Genomic DNA, 25,416 nt, shown 5'->3' with positions numbered 1-25,416 from the left:
AGTTCTTGGTCATGACCTTTTTTAATTCATAATAAATTCTGGATTTCCAAGGGCAATCCCATGAGAGATATGGTATTTAGCCATTCTCTCAACATTCTCTTATTATTTTCAGCTGACGTGTCATGCTCAATTCATCATTAGATCAATCTTAAACAAAATAATAATAATAATAATAATAATAATAATTATTATTATTATTATTTAAAAAAAAAAAAAAAGAGAGAGAAATGATTAGGGTCAATATTTTGCCCATATTTTTTCTATCTCATCTTACAAATCAACCATTAGATTTGTGGACTCGCATAAGTCAATAGTAGACCCCACAAATCTAATGGTTGATCTATTGAATTTGTAAGAGAATATGGAAGAAATACGGACAAATTATTGACACAAATCATTTCTAAAAAAAAAAAAAAAAAAAAATCTATGGTGGATTAAGTATGACATATTCAAATTAGATATGAGTCAGCATATTAATACGCATATTAAGTTATTATCAAGACCCTCCTAACTTTTTAGAACAACTTTATGATAGAATAATTTAATTAAGAATTGATGATTAAGGTTACAAGAATTCTGCCAGTAATTAAAGTTGTATCAAGAATTCAAAGAATGTCTCCAAGAGATAGCTCAATCGGCTAGGATCATACTTAGTGAAGTGGAGGTCACTAGTTCGAATCCCCTTCCCCTCTTGTACGGAAATGTAAAAAAAAAAAAAAAAGAATTCAAAGAATGTGGATCCTCCTTGCATTTAATTTAGATTTTACAGATAAAAGGGGCAATCCCATTAAGGAAACACAATCCACGAATTTGAACATCAAGCATTCATGACTCTTCACTACTTATAAATACCCAACCGCATGCATGCAGTAAAGCCAATATCCATTCGATCAATCTCTCTTTTTGCAATTGTGACTTGTGAAGTACAAAGATGCCCGAGTTATGTGCTTCTTTCTACTTGCTTCTACTCCTATTCGTCTTAGGTGTATTATATGTTCAAAAAACCTGACGTACTAGTGTGCGGATTCGGATCCTGCAATAAGAATCTCCACATAAGCCTGATCAATGTTAGTCATCTTGGGTCTCACTGAAAAAATACATGCGGTTTTTCATTGTCTATGGCCCTCATGTCATTGGTTCCCAATGGATAGATGCTACTATGACCATGCTCAGATAGAGTACCCATAGTTGGTCTTCCTCTCAAACCCTTTATGACGTTTACATATGCTTGACTAAGGGAGAGAGGGTGCACCCATGCATCATTTTTTTTTCTTTTTTAATTTGTTTTGTTGGTATTAATTAATTTGCAGCGAAAACTATGGTTCCAACGGCGAATGCCAATTGTGAACTAGCTGTGATTGGTGGTGGTTGTCCCGATAAGAATGCGTGCATGGAGACAAGTCGTCCTTGTTACTGGGGTGTCGGGATAATCTCGGCATTCTGCCGCCCTGTTGGTGGAGGAATTCCTTTCAGTCAATGTATTTGTAATTTTAAGAACGGAGCCCCTTGCAACCCAATTGGTCCACCAAGATGTCCCAAACCTCCTGCTACTTTATTATATATCAATCAAACTAGTGATAACTAGTACTCTGTAAGTTGTAACACCATTATTAATGCTTCAAACACATCAATAAACAGCTTTTGCACGTGCAATAATATGTATCATGACCAATTAATATAAGTTCTCTATACAATTTTGGGCATATATTCTGTTTAAATTCTCTACTTTTGGACAAAGATTGATTCAAAAGTAGTTTCTAATGCCTATTGTTTCAGCCACTGCCCAAACATCATGTCTCTTTCTTTCTAATCAATTTCAGCATGCACATAATCAACGAACACAAAGTTCTTTTGTAGCTCGTGCAAAGCAAAAGCCAAGCCAGCACTAAGAAGTGCAAGCCCAGCCAAGAAAATCCGTAATTGCATATCGGAAGGAATCCAGGCTGACGCACAGAAAAGTACTGTTGCACCAATTAGAAACTTTTGCGATGCCTGGAATGATGTATAAGCTCTTCTACACGATGAACACTTGAGAGTGTGCTGCTCGAATCTATCCAACATCTACGCAACAAGATGAAAACAGAAACTAACAAATCAGTAATAACATCAATGTATCATGTAGGATGTGTGCTGACATATGTTACGATATTCTTTTTATTGGTGAGATTAAGGGGACATTATAAAACATATAATACATACAAATGCATATATGTATTTGTGTGTGTATGTTTTGAAACTATTTGATGTACTTTCAGAAACATGTCTATTTTATTGTTCCTAGGATCTCAAAAAAACAAAGGGGGAAATGCAAGAGGGTCAGTGACAATAAGCTTTTCACACCTGACGTTTTGATAGAACCGTTGATGGCACAGGTTGTTGGTTGTTCATGCCAAACCACTCAGGCTGGCTGTTGCCGTGTTGCGTAAGCCAATTTCGAAATGCCAAGACAAGGCGATCGGCTTGGGTAGGTGTAAATGTGATGTTTTTATACTGCTTATTAACATCAGAGGAACCCTCCATTGTCTTTGAAAGAAAGACCTTCTCTTGACCCTGAAGGACAATCATGTCGCCATCATACACCTTATTTGAAGCCCAATGTTCAAGCCATCTAGGAACCACCTAACACCACCACATACATGAGAGGAACTCAAGATATAAGGATAAAATCGTTCATAAAGGAAACGTAAAAATCAGATTTTGATTTCAAACTCCCTTTTAAGTGCAAGATTTAGCATTATTCAGTGATTAAACAAATGGAGATTTTCGTTAATAACGTACATGGAAAACTTGAACTTGAAAAATAAGCAAAAAATGGGGAATGAAAGAAAAGTAAGATGAGCTGCTTTGAATTTTAATGCAGATGTATAAACTTACTAAATCTCAAGAACTACACATCCCAACACAAATTCGCTTCTATGTACACAATGGCATGTGCGTGTGGGTGAGTGTAGATGTATGTGGGTGCATGGATATTTGGCTTCTAGAAATATAATGGTGGATCTAAACCTCATATGGTTAGCACCAAAAGATCCTGACTAAGTAATGATTTCATGCAACAAACAAACAACTGCAACCTTTTAATCTCAACTATTGGGAGGCAATCACGAAGCTATTTATCAAGCAAACCATACCATACTTCACCTACACATCCTTTAATTTTAATTTAATTTTTTTTAACTAAGCTTGCACATCCTTATAAAAGCTAGAGCTAAAGAAGTAAGGAAATTCATCTGTCAAGAGTAAGGAAATTCTATCAGCAACCCCTTCATCTTATAAAGAAAATTATTCTTGGTCAGCATTTTAGATGGAGTAAAGGACAAATTTATCAATTTAAACCTCATAATATGGAAGCAGAGCTCTAGAGTCACTTCCCGAATAATGTTAGCAATATCTTATCATTCAAAATTGACCTGATTGAAAGGCGGTGTCTATCCCACAACAAGCAACTATAATACAAGAACCTGCGAGATTTAATTTTTTTTCGAAGACGACATGATGAAACATACCAAGTTTGCCAAAACGTATCTAAAGCAATTATCATAATTTAGATGAGAAAATAGCTATAGTTAGATCATAACTAAAGAGTGAAATCATCAGAAAAACACATCTTACTGCAGTCAAATTATAAGTTACATAAGAAGACTGCTCAAAGAGTTCTTACCTGCCACCAGGCAGGCCCTGGCATTGTGAACTGGAAGAAGTTTCTAGCACTACAAGCAATAGATCGGGTCTTCCCAGGTGCCTTTGGCACACTGAAGGTACAAATCAATATTATCCATTTTTTATCACCAACTATAGGAAGCTTTGTGTCTATTTCTATTCTGTAAAAAATCAATGCAAAGATCGTTAGGATTCAGATATGTGTAAAATAAAAATAACAATTCTCTAGAATCTAGGACGGGAAAATGACATCCCGGGAAACTGATTTCAATAGGACAAGAAACTATATTATAACTTGACTAGGTGTCAGAGCAACTTAGTCCTCTAGATAGACTTTTCATGAGGTAACGAATGAGGGATACACGACAGAGTGTAAAAATTCCTCAAGTGCATCTCATATTGATCTCAAACAGAAGGTTCCACTTGGCTTAGCTTCTATGCCCTTGACGCCAGGACCTGGGATTGACTTCCAGGCTATCTCTTGTTTTGTAGCCTATAGGTGTTACAACCAGTGCCCCAAGCCAATCTCGAACTTGATGTTATTTAGAAAAACTGTTTTATTTAGAGAATCCTAATATTTTAGTTGAACAGTTATAATTTGTAAGATAAATTGAAGTCCCCAAATTATATTGTATGTAGTTTAGGTGTATTGAGAGTAACTCATGCATACAAGATCTAGACTACAAATTCTTCATAAATTTCAAAATTGAGCTCATGGTCAGATAGATTTAGACATTTTATCTGATAAGGGTATAATATATTAACTATTATGTGATAGAATGACTTATTTTGGTCATTGATGTGGAAACTTCTAGTAGTATATTAGTGCATTTAGAAAGCATTGAACTGAACCACAATTAGAATGTATTCTGTAAATTATTGTCACTTGAATACATTTTTCACGCAAGGGCTCTCAATTTTAAGAAAATAATGAGCTCAAATACTAAGTTCCAATTGCTTCGAATTACCGGCGAGTGAAATCTTGCATAGTCTATCTCGGTATATTGAATAACTAACATTGAGGATTGTTGGAATACTTGTTTCGATAAAGAGACATAGATATCTCCTTAAGGTGATTTAATGGAATTGATCATTTAAGTCCAAACTTGTTAATTTTATCAAATTTTTACAAAAGTAAATACTCTTAAAGATTCATTTTTTTGATAGGAGTTTTCACGTTGATTATGTTATTAAATTGAGACTAAAGGATTAAGATATAATTGGATAAAGTTGACAGTAAATAAAAGTACCTTATCCCATGTATGGATACTCACAAAAAGAGTCTATTTAGAGGCTTCTGGTAGAATAATGTGCTCTTTTGCAATTACATAAATCCTATAGTATAATTATAATTTATAGAAGAATAATTTAGAATTAATAGAACTTTGAAGGAGTTATGAGAAAAACAGAAACTCCAAGCTTACTAGATCAGCTCACATATTTCTTTTCCCAAATACATGTTAGTGATGCTTAATTAAAACTTGTATAATGAATCTAAGAAGCTGCTCAAGATTCCTAAGCGACGACATGCAAGATTGATGTGCATGAGATTCTGTTAGTATCACACAAACAAACACAATCTAGTGCGAGAAGTATGTAGTCACATCCAAGATCTACGCAGCTTTGACTGCTTAAGTGATACTGATGAACTTACTTATTGATATGATAACAAGGTGCAACAAACTTACCAGTGATCCGTGGGTTCCCATCAGTCGTCTCTCCAGCAAAGCCCCAATGACCTCTAGACTCTTAACTTAAAAGGCAAAGGCTTGGCTCTATCTCTCCTACCTGTAACCCGTAGAGCAACTTATCCTTTAAGCAACATGGAAAGTCCTTCATTATAGCCAATGGCCTTTAGGCCAAATGGCACCTCCACCTGCCATAAGAATGGAGTGGTGGATGATGTCTAGGGTCCAAGTTCCCTTGCGTGTATGAGTAAATCTACCAATAAAATAAAAAAGAAGTTATCCAACATAACAAGAGCAAACATTACCACCATTCCTTATCTAACAAGTTCCCCTACAATATTCCTGTCGAAGAAGATGGCCGACCATAGAAGTGCTTGTATTTTTAAAAACTCATGAACCATTGACCAAGAAGAAAAGCACAAAGTGACCAAGTAAGAAAAGCAAAAATCCAACATATATACAAAGTCAACTTTAACTCAGACTAATGAGCATAAGACGTATTTACGACAGGCACATACAACTTACAACAGTATACCAATGAAGTATTTACCACAGGCACATACAACTTACAACAATATACCAATTGATTTAGAGAATTGCTACACTTACGAACGAATTTTACAAACAACCCTTACAAACCGACGTGGCAAATGAAAAGGACAAAAAATTTTTGGGACCAGCTGCCCTTAACTGCCCGTGAGAGACCACGCAGGTCTAGGCCAGACCCACGCCTGGGTCTGGCCAGACCCAGCGTGGGGTCGTGGCCAGACCCGCCGTGGGTCTGGCCGGACCCAGGCGGGCCGTGGCCAGACGGCCTTGTCAGTGGAGGGGACTAGGCTGCCATATCTTCTCCTCCTCTCCGCCTCGCTGTGACTCTTCAAAGCCGCCAAGGTCTTCTCCTCCGACACCTTTCTTCCCTACTCTCGCCGGAGCTTTCACGAGCTCTCCCTTCTCACTATCCAAAACCAGAGAGTCAGATGGCAAGGTTTTTACATTTTTTCTTCTTTATAGTGTTGAAGTAGCAGTGGAGCATTTCGAGGTAAGAAAATGGCAAGGTTTTTGGGAAGGGCGAGAATTTGGTGGCTGTTGAATTCATCTGGGATTTGGATGTATGTGATGAAGACAGAAGAGATGGGGTTGACGCAGAGTTTGGAGAAAACCAGAAGGAAAAGGGATGATGATCAGCAACTATGATTTACGAAAGGGATGATGATCAGCAATTCGGCCAGTTTCGTCTTTTATCTCTCTCCCTCTTTTTCTTTCTCTGGTTCATCTTCCCCAAAATTGCCACTGGGTTTCCTCTGCATTTGTTCTTCTGCATTTTTGCTTGGCTTGCTTTCTTCTGTTTCAAAATCACACCACAAAATCCTTGCCCATTGTTGGGTCATATTTTCCCCACTGACCCATCCTCAACAACACACGTGACCCTTTCAAGTGGAATAATAAACGTGGCCTCAAATCAACAGTCATCACCACGTGTCATCAAACCACGAATCACTTCACTCATGTGGCACTTCCTGGATCCTCGGTAAAAATCAGTTATAACACCTGCTACTTCTAAACCCTTATAAAAGGGAGCTACATATTGTTTTCAGCGGGTTTTTTCTCAATCTCTGAATCTCTAAATTCTTTCCTACTTAAGTTCTTAGTGTGAAATACATCACTGACTTAAGTATCGGAGAGTTTTCGGCACCAAGCTGGGACCCCTTTAACGCTCTTACTATTTTATAGGAACTTAAGATTAGAGACACCACAAAAAACAAAAATCACACTATTCGAAGACTGTTGTACGTGAAAATCGTGCATCAACACCCATCAAACTAAATCGACACCCATCTAAAAAAATCACCCCAAAATCCTTACCTTGGTTCTACGGTGCCATGGTGGTGAGCGAGAGTGAGAGAGGAGAAAGGGAAGAAAAGAAAAAATGGTTGGCGATCATGGAGTGCGAACCACGTCGCAGATTGGCGATGCTGGGGCGTCGATTGGCAGCCTGGGTTCGACCAGACCCAGGCGTGGGTCTGGCGTAGACCCGCGTGCTCTCTCATGGGCAGTCACGGGCAGCGGGTCCCAAAATGTTTTTATCTTTTTCTTTTGCCACGACAGTTTGTAAGGATTGTTTGTAAAATTTGTTTGTAAGTGTAACAATTCTCTTAAAAAAAAATATTTTATTCAATTAAAAATTGATTGTTAAAATTGGTCAAGTATATACCTTGTGATGAGCAAAATCAATGTGGGAAGCATCAGAGACATTCTCAATGAGGGTATCATAGCCATAGAACAGATCCCGCTGAATCGTCACCGATGAAAACTCAGGTTTATCAAATTCATCAGGCAGCCTACATTGACATCATAAGTTTATCAAAATATTCATTGCGATGAATTATATCCAACAACTTCTAAGATATCATTATGAACCCCTATCATCAACTTCAATGATTAGATCAACATAAAATATTATAAAGAAATTGTAGCTATAAAGTGAATCAATGACCTGGGAGGCTTGGTAGCACGAGCTCTTTTCAAGCCATTCTCATCAGGCCAAACGAAGAGCAGGCCTTGAGACTGCATTGTAGGAAGCCTTGTAGCGCACGCTCTCGGAGACTGAAGAGCACGAGCTTCAGGACCTTCAGGTGAAGCCCGAGGGATCCTAACACAAGATCCGCGCCCATCAAATGACCAGCCATGGTATGAACACTGCAAGTTGCCGCCTTCATCAATCCGCCCTTCCTGTGAACCATATGAACTCATTAGGATCATAAAACGCTCCAAGAACCCAATTCCTCACTCAGTTGTGGAAATTTTACAAGAATTCATGAAATCGTTGCACTGAACTTTACATATTATATTACTTCGGGACCCAATCAAGCACGATTTCCTCTAGAAACCAAAACAACTGAAAATATAAATATATTTTAGGCGCCTGTTTAGCTAACTAATTATTTATTTATTTTATTCATTCCTTTGTCAACAACCGAATAAAGGGTGAGCTTCAAAACATCATTTTTCTTTTCCTCACTTTTCTTAGCAAACAAAGAGATCCCGACTTCAATTGGAGCGTAAAAATTAAGGAAGTCAGAAAAAAAAAAAAAGTTACAGATAAGGGGGGGCGAGGTGGTGGGGGCATTTGTCGTCGAAAGCAACCCATTCACTGGCAGACCTGTCGAACCAGAGCACAAGATCTCGACCCAAAAGCTGAAATGGGGTTGGGGTTGGGAGGCTAGGGTCCAAATCTTCAATCAACGAAACTGGGTACCAGTGATCCCTCCAAGAGAACTTGGAACTTGACGAACTTTCCTCACCGTGCTCATCCACATCTTCTTCTTCTTCTTCTTTTTGATTCTCGTAAGATGTTGGTGTGGCTGGAGGAGCAGCTACACGTGGAAGAGAAAGATTTCTACAGGGTGATTTTCTTGAAAAGAGGGTTGGGGTATTGGCGGAGATGAAGGGAAGGGTGGTAGTGGTCTTGAGAGCTTTATTGCTCGGTGACAATGTAACAATTGAAGTAGAAGCAGGGCCGTAGGGCTCACGAGCAAGCTCGGGCTCGGCTCGTACTCGACTCGAATATTAAATGAAGCACTTCATGAACATAAATCCTAGCTCGAATATTAAATGAAGCAAGCTCGGCTCGACTCGACTAAGCTCGTGAGCAAGCTCGTATAAGCTCGTGTGTATATATATATATATATATATATATATATATATATAAACTAAGTAATACATAATTAATTATAAATCTCATAATTATTAAAATCTTAAAATTGCATTTATATTCAAGTGTTAGAGAATGAAAAATTCTAAACCCTTCGTGATCAAAGAGAGAGAGAGCAATCATTAAAAAAGATCTCGATTCAATTAGAGAAGACCCAAACGAAAGGAAGAAGAATCAAGTAGAAACTATTGATGGAGATTGCAAAAGGCATAAACTATTGAAGAATCATACAGACCCAAACACTATTACTACCTGTTTGATGAGCGAGAGTGAGAGAGTGGGAAATGAGAGTTCAGGTGGAAGATGCACTGTGACTGGTGAGGGGGATTGAGAGAGAGACGTTGAAAAAATAGTTTTTTGTAGGGGGCGTTGTCCCAATGCAGTCTAAATGCAACCTGTTAACTTGTCCCACATTGTTAAGAAAACATTAATCTCCAAGTTTGCTTATCTATAAAAGGATGCATATCCTCTCTTTTTGAAACTAAATGCATTGCTGTATTAACTCAGGCTCCATACTCGACTAGCCAAGTTAAGTAAATACTCATATGCAAACTAACTTCTTAAGCCGTTTAAGAGTACTTGAAGTTAAATTTTTTTTTTTTAAAAAAAAACAAAAACATTAAATATAAGAGTCAGCTCGCGAGCTGGTTCGGCTCGATTTATTATTAGCTCAAGCTTGATTTTTTTGGCTCGCCCTTGAGCTCGAACTCGAGTAAAATTTAAAGGAATCAAGTCTGAACAAGAAAAGCTCACTCAAACTTAGCTCGTTTACACCCCCCTAAGCAGAGGCCAAGGGTAGCACTGCCATTACCCATTGGATTCTTTTAAAATTTTATCGGGAGTAATAAAGAATATTTACACATATAAGATAAATAGTTACCTATTTATTTTCCAGCCATTTTACACACACGCCATGGGCATCATTGAATGTTCTGACTTTTTTTTCGTGTTGATGAATCTATAAGCTGAACGTAACACGTGGCCACTGCACGGCCTAATAGAGCTCGACCGCAATTTCCGGAGGGAAAAGTTTTCTTGGAGGATTTAATAGTTGTCCAAGTCTCATTGGCTGAATCAAAAAAAAAAAAAAAAGTCTCATTGGCTGATTTTCAGGTATTGTAAGAAATTATTTTTTTGGCAGAAAAATGACCTCCACAATTTTGAGGGATGTAACTTGCAAGCAACTACCGGAAAGATCAATTAAATTACAAATTGCCTGCCAAGGGGTTGATGTAATGTGTTAGTGATTTCGCCTTGTTATGTAATAGTCCACTAGCGTTGTGGCATATCGGCAAAGTCGTTAGAAATATGTTATATTTCAGCTGACGTGACATGCTCAATTCACTTTTAGACTAATTTAATTTAAAAAAAAAAAAATCTAATGATGAATTGAACATGCCACGTCAACTAAAAATAGTTAAAAAATGCTGAATAGCATTTTTCTAGTCGTTATTTAATTTATTTGACCACATCCACATGCAGAAGTTAGGAAATGTAAATTTTGTACAAGCTCGATTGCAGAAACTGTTGCCGCTCAAAGAAAAAAACAGGAAAAAACCAAGCAAACTAGAATTTGAATCTATATGCCCAAATCCGTCTTGTTTGATATACTGTTTGCAGTAGAGCTGGCTAGATATCTCTCTTGGCTAAAAGCAATTTCAATTTCAAGTCTTATTTAACGTTGGTGTGGCATTTCAACAATTTCAAGTCTTATTTAACGTTGGTGTGGCATTTCAACAATCTTAACACTCTACAAGCCTACCTCACCTATGGCATTTTCAAGGCTTTTTACCATAATTTTATCCTCTTTTTGGATTCTTAACAATGCTTCTTCAGACACAAATTTTCTCCAAACTAGGTTGAGATTAGATTTTGTTTGGCTCCAATCTGGAATCATGAATGGCTTCACGCTAAATTTATCAAAGTGACAACGGCATAAGATTTTTCACCCATTTTTTTTTTTTTTCGCTTCTCCAGTGAGAGAAAGAGATCATATGCAGCGCCAAACTTTTCTTTCTAGCAGGAACATGGAACAACATTGCAGCACCCAATCAGCCAAGCCCTATTGAGTGCTTGAACCTTTATTTATCCCTCTTTGGGAGAAAAACAAAATTTATTCTGTGTTCTAATTGAAGCATAAAATCTATATCAGATGCTCTATCTCATACATAATACAAAGGAAAAATCATACACCAGTCAATTGCATATTCAAAGATAATGCTGGGTCATGAGCATAAATCTTAAGCCCACTCATTTAAACAGCAGTAGTAAATTGAAGAGACCTCCTTGGTCCATGTTAGAATATAATCAGAATATATTCTGATTATATTCTGATAATCACCATAATTGCTGATTTGATATATTTTCCCTGTATATACATTGATATTATTCTGTAATATTGTACATTAATTTCGTGATTGTATTTCCTATTCTGTCTGGCCTTATTCAACTATAAATAGGCCTCATTGTATACAGTTCTAAATATACAGAAATACAATATTCAGTTTATCCCTATATTCTCTAGTCTTCTTTAGTTATTTTAACATGGTATCAGAGCCAAGTTTTGGCCTTGTCTAGAGAAGTAGGAAGTCAGTCCGTTCAAAAGCTTTTTCGATCTTGTTTTGGTATAATTATTATACCAACAGGCTCAAAAAGGTCCGATATATCTTGTGGAGTTATCAGATCAACGTTCTGAAGTTCAACGCGCTCTCACGCGCCGCTTGAAGTTTCTGTGTCACTATTCACGCGCCTCACGCGCCGCCCTAGTCAGCCGTTCTCAGAAAATTCCGCCAGAATCCAGATCGGAGGCTGCCGATCTACTGACCTGCCGAAAGAACGCGCCACCAGGAGTCCCCACGCGCCGCCACGCGCCGCCACAACTTTCTGTGGAATTTTGAACACCGCCACGTGCTGTTTCCGGCCACCACACGCCGCCCCTCTCAACTCAACCATTTTCAGAAACGAATCACAGATTCGTGATCGGAGGCTGCCGATCTGTCGAACCAGCTGAAGCACGCGCCACCCAGAGCCGTCACGTGCCGCCCCCTTTCCACACCAGATCTCAGCCTTTTAACCAAGCCTATATTCCTTATTATATACTCAGCCACACCAAATCCTAACCCTTTAAAACAAGCTCATATCCCCTATCATACACTCAGCCACACTAGATTCAACTCTCTCACCAGGCTCACAGAACCTATCCTACACCCAACCACACCGGATTATATCCCGAAAAAAACGGATTATATCCCGAAAAAAAAAAAAAAAATGGCCGTACCTCCTACCACTATCCCAAACACCAAATATATTACCCAACCTATTCCTACCATTCTCGATGGCTCCAATTACCCGGCTTGGTCTCAAAATATGAGTAGGTGGCTCAAAGGACATTGTCTCTGGGAGTATGTTTCTGGTGAAGAATCTAAGCCTCTTGCTGGAAAAGAGGAACCTGCTGCGGCTTTCTCTACCCGCCTCCGCACATGGAAAAGTATCCATTACAGGATTATTTCTTGGTTCTCCAACACTTGTGTTGTCTTCATCAGCATGACATTTGGCAATCTTGACAATGCCAAAGATGTTTGGGACATGTTAGCTCAGCGCTACAGCACTACTGATCTTGCTCAGCGGTTTCAGATTGTGACCAAGCTCCATCACATACGCCAGGAACCAGGCCAGAGTATTACTGATTTTTATTCACAAATGACTTGTCTTTGGAATCAATTAGCACTATGTCAGCCAAAGTGGAGGGATAAGGTTGATGCCTCTGAGTACATCGCTTTTCGCGATAGCATGCGCCTAGCCGAGTTTCTTGCTGCAATTCGAGATGAGTTTGAGCATACTCGAGCTTCTCTTCTTCACCGCTCACCACTGCCATCTTTGGAAAGTGCTCTTAGTGAACTTGTTTAAGAAGAGACTCGATTCTCTACTATGAAGTTACACACCTCTGAGATGGTCATGGTCACTGCATCCCGCAATGCGCGTGCTCCTAATTCTATTCCTGCCGGGTCTTCCTCATCCAATCGGAACATCCAGTGCCACTATTGTTAGAAGTTTGGCCACAGATATAGTGAATGCAGGAAAAGACTTTCTCGTGGGAATCATCGAGCTCCTAGTCATAAGGCTGCTGCGGTCACTCATACTGATACATCAGATATGCCTTACACCGATATTGCACCCCAACCCAGTACTCTTTTTCCTGCAGAAATCGAAGCTCTCATTCATCAGGTTTTATCTAAGTCCAATCTTAATACCGCCATGTCCACCACACTAGGTAATTCCTCTTGGTATATTGATTCTGCTTGTTGTAATCACATGACACCGAATTCTTTCATATTTTTTGCAAAATCTGTGTTACCTAGGCCTACCACCATTTACACTGCTAATGGTTCCCATCTTGCTGTTAGTCATGTCGGGTCTATTTCTACTAATCAACTATCTGTGTCTGATACATACTTAGTGCCTAATCTCTCGTTAAATCTTTTATCTGTTGGTCAACTTTGTGAACTTGGCATAGAATTGCACTTTTCTAACCGAGGTTGTGATGTGCAGGATCCACAGACGGGACAGCTAATTGGGACCGCCCGTAAGATTGGACGTCTGTTTGAGCTTTCATCACTCCATCTTCCTCCTGTTGTGTCAGCTGCCACTTCATCTCGGTCTTCCTCTACCACCCTCAGTTTATGGCACTCTCGTTTAGGACATGCATCTATTTCTCGTATTTGTTCTTTAGGTACAAGTGGTCAATTAAGGTCTGTTGAGTCTGAGTCATTTGATTGTGTTGCGTGTCAACTTGGAAAACAAAGTGCTTTACCTTTTAATAATAGTGCATCTGTTTCTTCTGCTCCTTTTGATTTGGTGCATTCTGATGTATGGGGCCCTACGCCTATTCCCACCATGGGTGGATCTCGCTATTTTGTCATTTTTGTGGATGATTTTTCTCGATACACATGGCTTTATCTTTTATAAAATCAGTTTGAACTTCCGAAAATTTACTCTGAATTTCAACGGATGATTCAAACCCAATTTTCTCGAAACATAAAATTTTTTTCGTTCTGATAATGCCATGGAATATTGTGAATCTACCTTCCTTACTACCCTCAAACAAAATGGTACTCTTCCCCATCGCTCATGCCCAAATACTTCTCAACAAAATGGTCGAGCTGAACGTAAACACAGGCACATCTTAGACACTGTTAGGACTTTGCTCCTATCTGCTTCTATCCCTGAACACTTTTGGGGAGAAGCCGCTCTTACCGCTGTTTATACCATTAATAGGGTCACATCTCCCACTACCTTAAATAAGTCCCCCTATGAACTTCTGTATGGATCTCCTCCTGATTACCAATCTCTCCGCATCTTTGGTTGTGTCTGTTTCGTGCTCCTTCCACCCTATGAACGAACAAAATTAGAACCTAGTTCTCGTCTGTTGTTTTCTTGGGTATGGCATTGAACACAAAGGATATCGTTGTTATGATCCTATTTCCAAACGGCTCCACATCTCGCGGCACTTCACTCTTTGGGAACATAGGTTATTGAGTGATATGGAGTCTTTTCCTACTCATCCCTCTAGTTCTTCTCCTATCTTCAAGAATGTCTCGGTGGATTTGCTCCCCGACACTACTGATCTTGATGCAGGGATGACAAGCTCTCCAGACGACATTCCGACGGTTGACCCCAATGACTCTGCCATGCCTGTTGATCCATCTACTCTTGAGGCCGCTCCCTCTATCCCTCGTCGTTCTACTCGGGTAACATCTCTTCCTTCCTATCTTCATGATTATCACTGTTATTCTGCTCTTGCTACTCTCCATGAACCTCACTCATTCCGTGAGGCTCATGCTAACCCTCTTTGACAGAATGCTATGTCAGAAGAACTTAATGCCCTTTCCAAAACCCATACTTGGAACTTAGTTGATTTACCTCCAGGCAAAACTGCGGTAGGGTGCAAGTGGGTATACAAGATTAAGACAAAATCTGATGGGTCTATTGAGCGATACAAGGCACGTCTTGTGGCAAAGGGGTTCAATCAGGAGTATGGTATTGACTATGAGGAGACTTTTGCACCAGTGGCTCGTCTTACTTCTGTTCGATCACTCCTTGCTGTGGCTTCTGTGCGTCGTTGGGATCTTTTTCAAATGGATGTGAAAAACGCATTTCTTAATGGTGATCTTAGTGAAGAAGTTTATATGCAGCCTCCTCCTGGGTACGATCATCCACCACACAAGGTTTGCCGACTTCGCCGAGCATTGTACAGTCTGAAACAGGCTCCACGGGCTTGGTTTGCCAAATTCAGTTCCACTATTGCGCAGATTGGGTTTGTTTCTAGCCCCTATGACTCTGCTCTTTTTATCCGGCGATTTGATGCTGGTCTCATTCTCCTCTTACTATATGTTGATGATATGATTATTACTGGAGATGATACTGTTGGTATTTGTAACCTTCAACAGTTTTTGAGCCAACAATTTGAGATGAAGGATTTGGGTTTTCTCAGCTACTTTCTTGGATTGGAAGTGTCTTCTGATCCAAATGGTTACTATCTCTCTCATACCAAGTATGCTTCAGATCTCCTCTCACGAGCTGGCCTTACTAATTGCAAAATTGTTGATAGCCCTCTAGAGACAAATGTCAAACTTCGTGCCACTGATGGTGAGCTACTTTCTGATGCCACTCTTTATCGACAGTTAGTTGGCAGTCTCATCTATCTTACTGTGACACGACCGGATCTTGCCTATGTAGTCCACCTTGTTAGTCAGTTTATGACAGCGCCACGATCAGTTCATTATGCGGCTGTTCTTCGCATCCTTCGCTACGTGAAGGGCACCTTGTTTCATGGTTTGCATTTCTCTTCTCACTCATCATTAGACTTACATGTATATTCAGATGCTGATTGGGTAGGTGATCCCACTGATCGTCGTTCCACCACGGGTTATTGTTTCTTACTTGGTGATTCTCTCATCTCTTGGCGTAGCAAGAAACAATAAGTTGTTGCCCGCTCTAGCACCGAAGCTGAGTATCGTGCTCTTGCTGACACGACTTCTGAGCTCCTCTGGCTTCGCTGGCTCCTACATGATATGGGTGTTTCTCAGACCTCCAGTTCTCCTATCTTTTGTGACAATCGAAGTGCGGTTCAAATTGCGCATAATGATGTATTTCATGAACGTACTAAACACATTGAGATCGACTGTCATTTTGTGCGCCATCATCTTTTACAGGGAACTCTTCGTCTCTGTCCCATTGCTTTCGCTGATCAGTTGGCCGATGTGTTCACCAAAGCATATCCACCTGGACGGTTCCGTGATCTTGTTTCCAAACTCAAGTTGGCATCTACATTACCACCTTGAGTTTGAGGGGGGATGTTAGAATATAATCAGAATATATTCTGATTATATTCTGATAATCACCATAATTGCTAATTTGATATATTTTCCCTGTATATACATTGATATTATTCTGTAATATTGTACATTAATTTCGTGATTGTATTTCCTATTCTGTCTGGCCTTATTCAACTATAAATAGGCCTCATTGTATACAGTTCTAAATATACAGAAATACAATATTCAGTTTATCCCTATATTCTCTAGTCTTCTTTAGTTATTTTAACAGTCCAGAATCTAAAAATGTCTATCTGCCAAAAGTGTACATGATTCAAACACATTTCACTTACACCAAGAACAGGTCCTTCACAATATAAATCATTTCTTCAGGTAAGTTCGATGGTCAGGTCCAATGTCACGCGTGCCGGTGTTTATATACGGCCCTAGTAAAGTTGCCTGCGGTGGCAATGGCTTTGATGGGTCAATAACAGACTGTCGTGATGATCTGAATAATAGAAACCATGTTATTAATACTGACTCAATAGAATACAACTCTCCACAGTACATACCTTAAAAATGACAATTTACTTACGCCATGTAAAAGGGAAATGCCAAGCCTGCAGATACAAAAACAACTAAGCCAGTGACAACAATGGCATTGCGTGATCTCGACATTGAGATTACTATAGCAAATTAAAAGTATGACCTGAAAAAAATGATCAAGAAAACATATGTTACAACTAATGCATCCACAGATAAGAAAGCTCGGTCTTCAATTAGACTGCATAGCATGCCAGAAAATGTATAACAGTAAAATAGTATTTCTCAAGATGAGTAATGCTATTTAGTAAATGTTTATACAATTACCACACAACTAAGATAACGTGGCAGTGAAAATTAGGCTTTAGATCAACAATAGCTTGTAAAAAAGAAAAATCAATTGCTGATTTTCACTGTCATATTATTCCAGTTGTATGGTAGTCATATAACAGTCTACTAAATAGTATTTCTCAAGACATATACAACAGCAATCCATTACTGACTTTTCTTTGACATCCAATCCCTACCCCTGCTTATGAAGATTCTAACTTTTGAGAAATAATGCATGAATAAATCTTTAGCTTTCAAAAATTAATCATAACCAAGATAACTAGGAAAAGAAAGAAGAGAAAACACTAAAATTTATAGGGCTAGAATGTGAAATGAGCTCAGGTGATGATCTTGCTGATAGTCTGCACCGAGATAAGGCGTCCCGGAATAAAGGCACTTTGCATAGGAGCAATGATAAGGGGTAATATATTTTTCAAACGATTAGCTAATACTTTGGAGATAAGTTTATATAAGACATTACATAAACTTGTAGGCCTATATTCAGTAACACTCATGGGATTTTTCACTTTAGGAATAAGGGTAATATGAGTCAAATTAAGGGCTTGAGGCATCACTCCCGAATTTAGTATATCAAGCACAGCTCCACATACCTCATCCTTCATCGTAGACCAATTTTTTTGGAAAAAGCATGCATTCAGCCCGTCTGGACCCGGTGCTTTTAAAGGCGCCATTTGGAAAAGAGCTGTGGTGATCTCCTCGGCCAGAAAAGGCCTCATCAAGGCGGCATTCATCTCGTCAGACACACAACAAGCAACCGGCTGTATACAGGGTGAGTAATCACCAATTGGTCCCCTAGAGAATAGGTTTGTGAAATAATTGACAAAGGCTTTCCCTACCCCCTTTATTGTATTCCACATCCGTCCCATTTCATCTTGAATCAGTCGCACTTGTTACGTCGTCGTTTGGAATTTGCACAAGCATGATAGTATTTGGTATTGCGATCACCAAATTTTAACCATTCCTCCTTGGCCCGTTGTCTCCACCATAATTCCTCCTTGTCCAACAAAATTTGTATTTCGAATTTTAATTTTTTTAACTTCTTCTCCAGTAGCCGTATCCTCCCTGGTTTGGAGCAATAAAAGCCTCCTTTGCAATTTTTTAATTAATTCCTAGTCCCTGCCTTTGTGCTTCCTTCTCCACTGGATTACCTCATTAACACACCCTTTTAATTTGGAGTCAAGGTGGTCCCACCGTGTGGAATTTTGGTTGTCTTGCATCCAACTTCTCTTTATAACTTCTATGCAGCCTTCATCCAATCCCCAGCTCGCCTCAAAGTGGAATCTTCTACTCTGTCTGGCTAAATCATGGGTTCCCAACACGTTCAACATGAGAGGTGCGTGATCTGAATTTATGGCGGCGTACACGCCAATCTCTGCATTAGGAAATAAATTCCGCCAAAAGAGATTGGCTACCCCCTGATCGAGTCGTTCTCTAACAAGAGCTTCTCCCTCTTGACAATTGCTCCATGTGTACTTAGGTCCGAAATAACCCAAATCCGTCAAAGCACATTCTTCCAATGTTTGTTGGAAGGCTTGCATGAGATTTCTCTGTCTTAAATTACCACCACATTTTTCCGTCATTGATAAGACTTCATTAAAATCTTCAATGCATTGCCATGGTTCCGGGTTCAATTGGGCTAAAAATTTTAGAAGGTTCCACGCCTCAAAACGTTTAGTCGAGTCCGGATGCCCATAGAAGCCAGTGAGCTTCCATTGTACAGCCAATTGTTGATTATGAATTATGGCATTTATATGCCGGCAACTGAAGTTTTGAATCTCCACCTTGCTTCCGGCCTCCCAAAGGAGCGCCAATCCTCCGCTCTTCCCTAAACTCTCCACCACAAACATGTTAGCAAAACCCATCTTTATTCGTATTCTCTCCATTTTATTTTTCTTTAGTTTGGTTTCCATGAGGAAAACCATATCGGGCTTCTTATCTTTCACCATTCGGCGAAGTTTGTGAACTGTCTGAGGGTTCTTAAGCCCTCGGCAGTTCCAGCTAAGGATGGTCATGTCGGTTGGCGGGGCTGGTCTCCAGTCTCCGCCATCCCCGAACCATCATATGAATCATTGTTATCACTCCCCGCACAAATCTTCTTGGCATTCGCAGGGACATATACTTCACCTTCGGCTCCCCTCTTTTCCTGACTGTTTGAAGAAATCAACTCTGCCTCTTGCAAAATTATCTCATCCCTCTCTTTTCTTTTCCACAACAGCCCCCTTGTACTTTGAGTAACCCCGTTCGTCTTACTGGAGCTGTTCCCTTCAGTGGCTCCTCGAACCGATTTTTCCACATCAGCTAGAACCAAACCTTTGTATGGGCCCCCCGGGCTTGAAAAGATACCATTAAAGCCCATCGACCGCATAGGTGGGCTTTCGCCATTCTCACCCTACCCGCCAATCCACCTCCCAGTTGGTGCCAGCTGTGTTTTATTAATGGGAGATAAAGCCCTTGATATACCTGCCTTAGAAACAATTAGATTCTTTCCCTTTGCAGAGACTTGTCGTTTTACCTTTCTTGTAGTGGACTGATTTTCAAAATTGTTCCCTCATTATTCCAACCCGTTTCCCCGCCGTTTTCATCTGTATTTCACTTTGGAAAGTTGACGTAAATTCTCCATGTTTCGCGCCTGAAGATCCATTTTCATCTTTTGTGGCTTGTGCATGTTGACTTTCCATAAAAGTTCCATCGCCGTCCTTCCCTTCCCCGGCAGCCGTATTTCTCCTTGTTCGACCATCTCCCCGTCGGCCATGGTGATCATCCCGTCGCGCCCAGTCTTCTGAATTAGACTGTGCGTCTCTCACATATTCTGTTTTGCCCGTCTGAAAATCATAGAACCTTTCCCTTTTCCTCGTAGGGGAGTTGGCTTTCATCCACGGGCCATATTGGGTAGGTTCCGCCTGGTTTCGTATAGTACTTCTCTTTGGGCATCCTTCAGAACCATTGCAAATTACCCCACAGTGGTAGCATAGCTTTGGTAATTTTTCGTATTTAAAGCCCACCAATGTTGATTTCCCCTCAAATTTCAACATTCACCCTCGTGGAAGAGGCTTGAAGAGATCAATCATTATCTTGACCTGGAGAAACTCCCCCAACCAATTCCATCCTTATCCGTGTCTACCTCTCCCACCTGCCCAACTGTGGACCCAAGTTTATAACCCACTTCTCTTCCCATACATGCCAGAGGCAAATTCATCATTCTCACCCAGAAATAAGCCTTATAAAAGGTTAATTCCGATGGTGATGTGCGCCCATCAAAGTCTTCGACTAGGAAAAGGTTACCTTCAAACACCCAAGGCCTGCCCTCGAGGACCCGGACCTTGTCCCTTGCTCGCTCAAACTCAATCAGAAATAAATTATCTCCTAGAACTTTGAAAGTAAGAGCCCCACCTAGCCTCCACCATCGCAATAATGTCTCTTTGATTGTCTCCTTACTCACAAATCTCTCCGATACCAGTTTGCCTACGATGCAGGATTGTCCTCTCTGCACAGCTTTTGTAACTTCATCCCCCTGGACCTCAATCTCTATCCCTTCTGCATCAGAAAGGGAAAAATTGGCCCACCGATGTGTGAGTTCATTCGCCATGGTTGTTGATCGCCACCAAAAATCAATCTACTCTCAATAATCGCAGTGAATTATGAGAAAAAACTCCTTCTCATCTATGGTAGAGAGAAAACTCCTTTGTGAACCCAAACAAAGGAATGAGGAGTGAGGAGATATGATATATGATAAACTGTCATTGAGGAATGAGGAGATAAATCTATTACGTGGGGGATTCTGGGACCGAAATTTCTGGGATCAACCGTGTGGAAAAGGCTAATACGATGTATGGCAGTTATGAGGAACATGCTTGTGAGAGGGGCACTAAAGGAAAGGAGGTGATTGTGGGAGATTTACATGTGCTCAAATGTGTGGAGGAGGAGAACACGTTGCATGGCAATAATGAGGTTTGTGGTTTCAGGAGGATTATTAAAGGAAAGGAAGTGTTAGTGGGAGACTTACCCCATACTGATGCTGACATGGTAAAAATGAGCCCAATGGTTTCAAAGTCTATGGGGCTTGTTTCTACTACTTGCATAGTTGATAAAACCAAAGAGAGAGTTAGTGGTCCCAATACGAATATGGAGACTTCAAGGATGGATTTTGTGTTTAATTATGTGGCTATTGAAAAGGGAACTCAGCTCAGTGATTGTACAGTGCAGCAAGGAGGGTCTGAAAATATAAATAGTGCACTAGCTCATGAAGACAGTATGGTTATGAGAAGTGGAATTCCTGGGGTTAAAGGCTGGAAAAGGCAAGCCCGTAGTAATAAACAGACTCGGACGTCTCACCCTGTGGGGGTTTCCAGTAGGCGTACAAGGGCGGTGAATGAGAAAGCTAACACAGTGGAGACTGTGGAAGTGGTTAAAAAAGCCAGGAAGATGGTTGTTAGTCTTGATGAAACAACTGAAGAGTTGGCGGCGGCTGTGGTTCAGTCCTGCCAACAACCATGAATCTTATTAGTTGGAACTGTCGGGGGCTTGGGAACCCCCAGGCAGTTCGTGATCTTTGCCAAATGGTAAAGGAGAAGAGACCCACTCTTTTGTTTCTTATGGAGACAAAGAGTATAAAACATAAGCTGGAAGGTGTTCGAACAAAGCTGGGATTTGAAGGTTTATTTGCTGTGGATCCTATAGGAAGAAGTGGTGGGGTAGCGTTATTCTGGAAGGAAGCAGGGTGTTTGGAGATTCAAAACTTCACACGACGACATATCAATGCGGTGGTGCATTCTCCTGGCTGTGATAATTATTGGACACTAACTTGTTTTTATGGCCATCCGGAAAGTGCAAAGAGACATGAATCATGGGCGTTACTTAATCATCTTAAGTCTTTCCTCCCCAAGGCTTGGTTATGCATTGGCGATTTCAATGAGATTGTAGAGCAAGAGGAGAAGGTGGGTGGCGCTGTCCGTAGAGAATCTCAGATGGAACAGTTTCGTATGGTGCTAGAGGACTGTGGTTTAAGTGATATGGGGTACAAGGGCTCAAAATTTACATGGACTAATTGCTATAAGGATGGGACCTTTATGAAAGAAAGGCTTGATCGGGCTGTTGCGAATAGAGCTTGGTGTGAAATGTATATCAACCGTGAAGTTCAAGTACTAGCAGCAAGATCGAGTGATCATAAGCCGCTGCTTTTAAAAATATTTGATGCTGAAATAGCCCAGCCCAATTATCATAAAAGCTTCAAATTTGAAGCAAAATGGCTGGCTGATGGAGAGTGTATGGAGGTAATAAAGAAGGCATGGGAGATGGGAGTTGACGGTGGAATTGGGATGCAAACAGCAAGGCTAAAACTTGCCCAGTGTCAGACGCAGCTTGTGCGGTGGAGTGCCAGGAAATATGGTGATGCCGAGAGAGTTTTCAAAAGAAAAACAAAGCAACTTGAGGTATTACAACGGCAAGAGAGTGAGGCAAATTTGGCAGCAATTCAAACGCTTAAAAGGGAGATTGATTTTCTTCTTGAGCAAGAGGATATCAAATGGAAGTAGCGTACGAAGCAAAGTTGGTATCAAAAGGGTGATCGTAATACTCCGTTTTTTCATGCTTGGGCTAACCATCGACGTAGAGTTAACCGAATTGTGAAAATAAAAGATGAACAAGGCAAGGAGTGGAAAAAACAAAATGAAATTGGGGAGGCATTCACACAATTTTTCCAAGGTTTGTTTATGGCTGGAGAGAATTCTGGGGTGGAAGAGTGCTTGGCTAACTTGGAGCCTAGGGTGTCGAATGATATGAATGCAAGTCTGTTACGGGATTTTACTATGGTGGAGGTGGAAATAGCCCTAAAGCAAATGCACCCACTCAAATCCCCGGGTCCGGATGGCTTCTCGGCTTGCTTCTATCAAAATTCATGGCCAACAGTGAAAATGGAGGTATGTCAGGCAGTGTTGGGTTTCTTAAATTATGATATTTTTGATGCTGATCTTAATTCGACTTATATTGCATTAATTCCTAAGATCAAAACTCCTTCTAGTGTTACCGACTATAGACCTATCAGTTTGTGTAATGTGCTTTATAAGCTGATAGCAAAGGTTCTTGCTAATCGTTTGAAAAGAGTGCTAAACCTTATAATTTCTCCCACTCAAAGCACTTTCATTCCTGGGAGACTAATCACAGACAATATAATTGTGGCTTTTGAGGCAATGCATACCATGGATAGTCGGATGAAAGGGAGGGAAGGCTTTATGGCTCTGAAATTAGATATGAGCAAAGCATATGATAGAGTCGAGTGGGACTTTCTAGAGGCGATAATGAGGAAGTTAGGGTTTGCAAATAGGTGGGTTAATTTAATGATGACATGTGTCAGAACAGTGACATTTTCGGTATTGATTCATGGCAAGCCTTATGGGAAAATTACTCCATCTAGGGGATCCACTGTCGCCGTACTTCTTTATTCTATGTGCGGAGGGGCTAAGTTTGCTTCTTCACAAAGCAGAAACAGATAGGCAAATCACAAGTCTTCCTATTACACGAGGGGGGATGCGGCTTAATCACCTTTTCTTTGTAGATGATAGCTTGCTTTTCTGCAAGGCAAATATTTTTGAGTGGCTGCGTATCCAACATGTTTTGGAGATTTATGAAAAGGCATCTGGGCAGAAAAGTAATAGAAACAAAACTTCGATTTTCTTCAGTCGAAACACAAAGAGGGAAGCTAAGGAACATATTATATCAGTTGCGGGAATTAGCTCCACGAGAAGATATGAGAAGTATCTTGGTCTCCCGGCTCTAGTTGGAAGATCAAGAGTAGGAGCTTTTCAAAGCCTAAAGGGTCGAATTTGGGAGCGCATCAATGGGTGGAAAGAAAAATTTATGTCACAAGCAGGCAAAGAAGTCTTGTTAAAAGCGGTCATTCAGGCTATACCGACGTATACTATGAGTTTTTTTCAATTACCCAAGACTCTTTGTAGGGATATTAATTCCATGATGTCCAAGTTTTGGTGGGGGCACAAAGAAAATAACTCTTGTATTGCATGGATGAGTTGGGAGAAATTGGGTTTGGCTAAGGAGAAGGGTGGAATGGGGTATAGAGATTTGGAATGTTTTAATATGGCACTTTTGGCGAAACAAGGGTGGCGTCTCCTTCAAAATCCAAATTCTATGGTGGCAAGAGTGCTCAAGGAAAAGTATTATCCGGGAGTTTCTTTTCTTGAATCTAGTTTGGGAAAAAGACCCTCTTTTGTTTGGCGGAGTGTATGGAATGCAAGAACATTACTGGAAGAGGGATTGATGTGGCGGGTAGGTGATGGAACTTCTATTAAAATCTGGAAAGATCGTTGGATTTCTGTGCCTTCAACATATTCCATACAATCTACTGTGAGGGTGTTAGAACAGGATGCAAAGGTAATCACTCTTATTGATGAAGACACAAGGTGGTGGAATATACCACTTGTGAAGGAGGTTTTCAGGAAGGAAGAAGCTGCCCTGGTGTGTAGTATTCCAATCTGCCCGGGGAGACAACATGATAGAAGGGTTTGGGTGGGTACGAAAAATGGTATTTTTTCAGTGAAGAGTGCGTACCATTTGGCTAAAGAAATGTCTGAGGCAATTAAAGGAAGCTGTTCGGATAATACCATCAGATCAAAGCAATGGAAGGCGGTTTGGCAAATTAAGGGACGCATGGTAGTGAAGACTTTTCTTTGGCAAGCTTGTAATGATATTTTGCCGACAAGGGTTAATATCCATAAAAAAGGTAATATATCTGATCCCATGTGCCCAATTTGTGGTTTGTTTGGTGAAACTGTTGGGCATGTATTGTGGACGTGTCCAACTGCTGTGGATGTTTGGGCGGAATGTACGAAATTGATACAAAAATGCTCTTCAACTGAAGTTTCGTTTGTCCATGTGCTGGAAATGTTACATGGGCGTCTGGAGGAAGATGGGATGCAGTTGGTGGCAGTAATTGCAAGACTTCTCTGGCTACGAAGGAATAAAGTTATTTTTGGTGGTGATTTTCAATCCCCCTCAACACTGCATAAGTTGGCTCAGGAACAGGTGGACTTGTTTATGAAAACAGAGGAGGGGAGGTGCGTGCAACATCCTCAGCAATCGAATCCAGTAATGCAAAGGTGGCATACTCCTCCTGTTGGTGTTGTAAAGATTAATTGGG

General features: G+C 40.3%; 3 protein-coding genes and 1 pseudogene across 4 annotated transcripts; 1 reads left to right on the top strand and 3 right to left on the bottom strand.

The window, feature by feature from the left end:
- Window positions 1–1,590: 1,590 nt before the first annotated feature.
- Window positions 1,591–12,012, bottom strand: LOC132162846 (pheophorbide a oxygenase, chloroplastic-like; annotated as a pseudogene). Its single transcript, XR_015912929.1, has 8 exons — window positions 11,885–12,012; window positions 8,450–8,907; window positions 7,843–8,080; window positions 7,562–7,687; window positions 5,315–5,456; window positions 3,662–3,821; window positions 2,341–2,619; window positions 1,591–2,061 (listed from the first exon to the last, which is right to left on the bottom strand). The product of XR_015912929.1 is annotated as a pheophorbide a oxygenase, chloroplastic-like (transcript).
- A 4,742-nt stretch (window positions 12,013–16,754) lies between these two features.
- LOC148584059 (uncharacterized) lies at window positions 16,755–17,205 on the bottom strand. The gene is made up of 2 exons (XM_088519318.1): window positions 16,969–17,205; window positions 16,755–16,881 (listed from the first exon to the last, which is right to left on the bottom strand). The coding sequence occupies exons 1-2, from the start codon at window positions 17,049–17,051 to the stop codon at window positions 16,755–16,757; spliced, it is 210 nt and encodes a 69-aa protein (XP_088375444.1). The 5' UTR covers window positions 17,052–17,205.
- A 1,171-nt stretch (window positions 17,206–18,376) lies between these two features.
- Window positions 18,377–19,279, bottom strand: LOC148584058 (uncharacterized). The gene has a single exon (XM_088518721.1). It carries the CDS (start codon window positions 19,277–19,279, stop codon window positions 18,377–18,379), a length of 903 nt encoding a protein of 300 aa, XP_088374847.1.
- A 2,478-nt stretch (window positions 19,280–21,757) lies between these two features.
- Window positions 21,758–22,798, top strand: LOC132162844 (uncharacterized). Its single transcript, XM_059573063.2, has one exon. It carries the CDS (start codon window positions 21,758–21,760, stop codon window positions 22,796–22,798), a length of 1,041 nt encoding a protein of 346 aa, XP_059429046.2.
- The last annotated feature ends 2,618 nt before the right edge of the window (window positions 22,799–25,416 follow it).

Source organism: Corylus avellana, chromosome 8, assembly GCF_965113065.1.
Source record: "Corylus avellana chromosome 8, dhCorAvel1.hap1.2, whole genome shotgun sequence".
Lineage (NCBI taxonomy): Eukaryota > Viridiplantae > Streptophyta > Magnoliopsida > Fagales > Betulaceae > Corylus > Corylus avellana.
This window is presented reverse-complemented; position numbering and strand designations above follow the sequence as displayed.